Raw genomic sequence first — 3,669 nt, 5'->3', positions numbered from 1 at the left:
AAACGCATGATTTAGGTAGCTTTACTCCCCTTTCTTCTGGTCTTCCAGCTGACAGGAATAGAGTAGACAAGGCTAAGGGTGTAAGATATTCATCTAAATTATGTGGTATAATTTTCACGTTATCTCTATAAAACATATCATATAATCAATTAAAGCTAGAAAAGCTATAACTTTTGAAATTATAAATAAAAAACACTTTATTGTGTTTACCTATAAACTTATCTAACTTAGGCTTTTCTTTGTTACAATACCCAGCATTAAATAACACTGAATGAAATCACATTAAATATTCCACATTATCATTATGTTTTATAAATATAATTCTAAAGCCGTGTCCTCTTTTTTCAATGTATGAATTGTTTAATAAAGATCCTACGATTAAAGATATTACATTTATATTATGCGGGCCAATTCGTTGAAAAGAAGTTAACTTTTTTGAAAAGAAAAATCTTTTTTGATTGCAAGTATGTATAAGCATAAAATTTAAAATACTATTGTCTGATTCAATTAACCATTTAGGGCATATTATTTGGCTACCCTCTCAACCAACAAACATTAATAAATAGTTATTAGCTGTAACTAATATAACCATCATAAATGTGAACAAGCTTAAATAGCTAAAGAATCTTTGATTGTGCCTCTTATTAAATTTGTCATGCAATTTGTCTAACTCAGGTTGCTTATGGAATGGTCTGGGAAGAAAATCTCTTCTAAAAACTAAAGTTAAATTATAAGTTAAAAGAATAGATATTTATTCTTTAAATTTATTTAGCGTCTGCGAAGCCGGTGTATTATACCCAGCTAAGATTACTTCATTACTCTCTCTCAAACTTCTACCGCTATTCATACCTAATTTAATTTCTCGTATAGAATTCATACCTTCAACCGTTAGGTGCGAATTATTAACCATTAGTTCATGAATTTTACATCAGTCATGATAATCTTTAGATTTAACACCAACTAAAGGATTTTCCTTAAAAAGAGGAATGATTCTCTCGGTAATTAAGGAAAAATCTACTATACTTAAATGAACAGCGGAGTTAGTATATTTATATATCTTACCTCCACCTAAATAGTCAACTATTTTTTTCATCAATTTAATATCTCTAATGTGTTGGGTTATTCTAAATCTTAACTGAACTCTATAACCTGTTTTATTATTTGTTTTAGGTGTACGAACGTCGAAGTTTCCTTCAGCACTAACAAAACCTGAAAGCCAAGAAGAGTTTATAATTGGATTGTCACAATAAATGATTGATCTATCCATTACTCTATATCCAGGAAACTCTAATTTTAATTTATCGGATAAACCTAAATTCATAGATGCTTTTAGATTAACTATTTGATTTAAACCTTCAACAGTAAGATGAGCTTTATTATTAATTAAATCTATTATCTGTTTAAAAAAAAAGAAATCTACGGATTTTTGAGTTAACAATGGATATTTTTCTAAAAGAAGAATAAGTTTATTTAAATCTTTCATTGAGCTAATCATGTAATTAACAAACTCTCCTTTCCGAACTATATAGATGGCACCAGCACCACCCAATAAAAGCTGTAACTGAGATAATACATCATAATCTTTTCTATGTAAACCTAGTTGAAATTTTGGTTCAACACGTCAACCCAATTTTCTTTTTGCGTCTTTAACTAAGAATATAGAAAAAGAACCTTCTCCATCTATTAAACCAGACCAAACCCCAGGATTTACCGAAGTAGATGTAGAATAATTTACTTTACCTTTTAACTTGCCCCCTAATGGGCTTAAATATACGTAACCTCTAACTTTGGGACATTTATATAAATGTCCCAAAAAAGTAGGCATAGGGGAGACAGGTTCAAGACAGAATTGCTTAGACGGGATTTTAATACGTGAGCTTCAACATATTTGATGATGGAAGCCGTGGTTTATACCACTGTTTATTTCAAAACTATTTAGAATACACCTTAAATCAGTTAAACTTGACTTAACCGATCAACTGCCGTCTACTCTTTGCTCTTTTACAACCTTATTGTTTAATATTGTTGATTTAGATCCGCGATTGTCCATTTTGTTTTCACAAATCTTAAGGGTTGTTACCTTATCTGAGTAATTACTTCAGCCACATATAATTTTTCAACTACAGTTTGGTACCTTAAGCTTTAGGAGTTCCCCGGAATTTGACAGTTTATCCCCACAGAAACGTTTTCCCTCAACGTAACCTCGAGGATCCTCACTCATATATCCTATAGAATAGATATGCACCAAAGAAGAAACTATTAAAACAGGAATAAGCATAGAACAACCTTAGTTAACCTGGCCTTAATGTCACCTCTATACAGAGGAATAGACATTAAGAGTATTTTTGATACTTAGGAGTTTATTACCTTTGTGGTAAGGCTATCCACTGTGCGTAGTGTTTTTTATGATAAATATTTCCTCCCTACGATCTCGCACTCGTTCTAAGGTCCGACTGTACATTCGGACAGACATTTCAGCCTAACCCCGGCGAACCAGTCTGTAGCGACATTTATTACTGCCGACGGTCTTTAAGTATATCCTTATTAACCGTTTTCACCCATTTATATAAGTATAGAATTGTTCGATAATAATCTTACTCAATTCCTATTAATTCTACCTAGCCTGACTAATTTAGTTACACGGCTATTCATATTCCTTCGTTAATATAAAAATATATCCTTATATTAGTTCAACTATGATAGGTAGACAGCCATTATATTCATACAACGGCTGTATGTTTATTCCTTATCCCTATTATAAAGGCTGCTAGATGTATATTTGTGTATATCCTTACAATAGTCCACCGTCGCTCATTAAGTATGCAACTTTAATTGACAGCTAGTCATATTGTTTTGAGGAGACTAAAAAGAAAAATAAAGATAAAGAATTACAAAAGATAAATAATTACAAAAGGGGCTAGATTAAGAAGTTAGGAGTACATCTAAGAAAAAACACATACTCTTTTAATTTTATGATTTTTAATTTCTATGAACTCCCCATTTAATTGTTCACTATCTAAGTATTTACTTAAAGTGTCAGGGTATAACCCTACAATTGCAGCAGCTTCGGTTAAAGAATTCGCCAATAAAACCGCACCATCTTGTTCACATATTTGATATATACAAGAAACTTGTCTTGGTAGTACTTTTTTAGTGTCACGATCTATAACTCTTCCATCTAAAAGACGTTCAACTGTAGATCCTGCATTTAATAGTTTTTCTATTTCTTCTTGAGTTAAAGCTACAGCTATACCTTTATAAGTTGACAATCTAAAATTATTCATAGTATTAGATAATTTTAATATTAAGGCTCTTATATCTTGTTTTCTGTGTGCCCCATCGTATATAGCTTTACAAATTATTTTAAAATCCTTAAAATCTATACCTTTCTTAGTTAAAAATTCCATATCCGCAAAAAAAGGTACCAAATAATTATTTAAAACATTAATGTTTTTTATAATAAGTGTTACGCTACTTTTGCTATTAGCATTTCTAGCCTTTACTTCAGCTACTGCTATGGTTGAGGAGTTTTTTAGTTTATAGAAGGAATATGAATCAAAACCTAGATTATTTTCTAAGAATTCCTTTATTTTCACAAATACCGGTAGTTGTACTCCGAAGACTTCAATGGCAAATACAGGAGTTAAACTATCTCTTTTTAAAAAAAAA

General features: G+C 30.8%; 1 protein-coding gene across 1 annotated transcript; it reads right to left on the bottom strand.

Annotated features, from left to right (window-relative positions):
- Positions 1-2,942: 2,942 nt before the first annotated feature.
- Positions 2,943-3,284, bottom strand: COCVIDRAFT_116753 (hypothetical protein; the record flags this gene model as incomplete). Its single annotated transcript, XM_014694547.1, has 1 exon — positions 2,943-3,284. One exon carries the CDS (start codon positions 3,282-3,284, stop codon positions 2,943-2,945), a length of 342 nt encoding a protein of 113 aa, XP_014550033.1.
- Positions 3,285-3,669: the final 385 nt, after the last annotated feature.

Source organism: Bipolaris victoriae (genome assembly GCF_000527765.1).
Source record: "Bipolaris victoriae FI3 unplaced genomic scaffold scaffold_328, whole genome shotgun sequence".
NCBI lineage: Eukaryota > Fungi > Ascomycota > Dothideomycetes > Pleosporales > Pleosporaceae > Bipolaris > Bipolaris victoriae.
The sequence above is the reverse complement of the archived record's forward strand: the minus strand, read 5'-3'. Positions and strand labels throughout refer to the sequence as shown.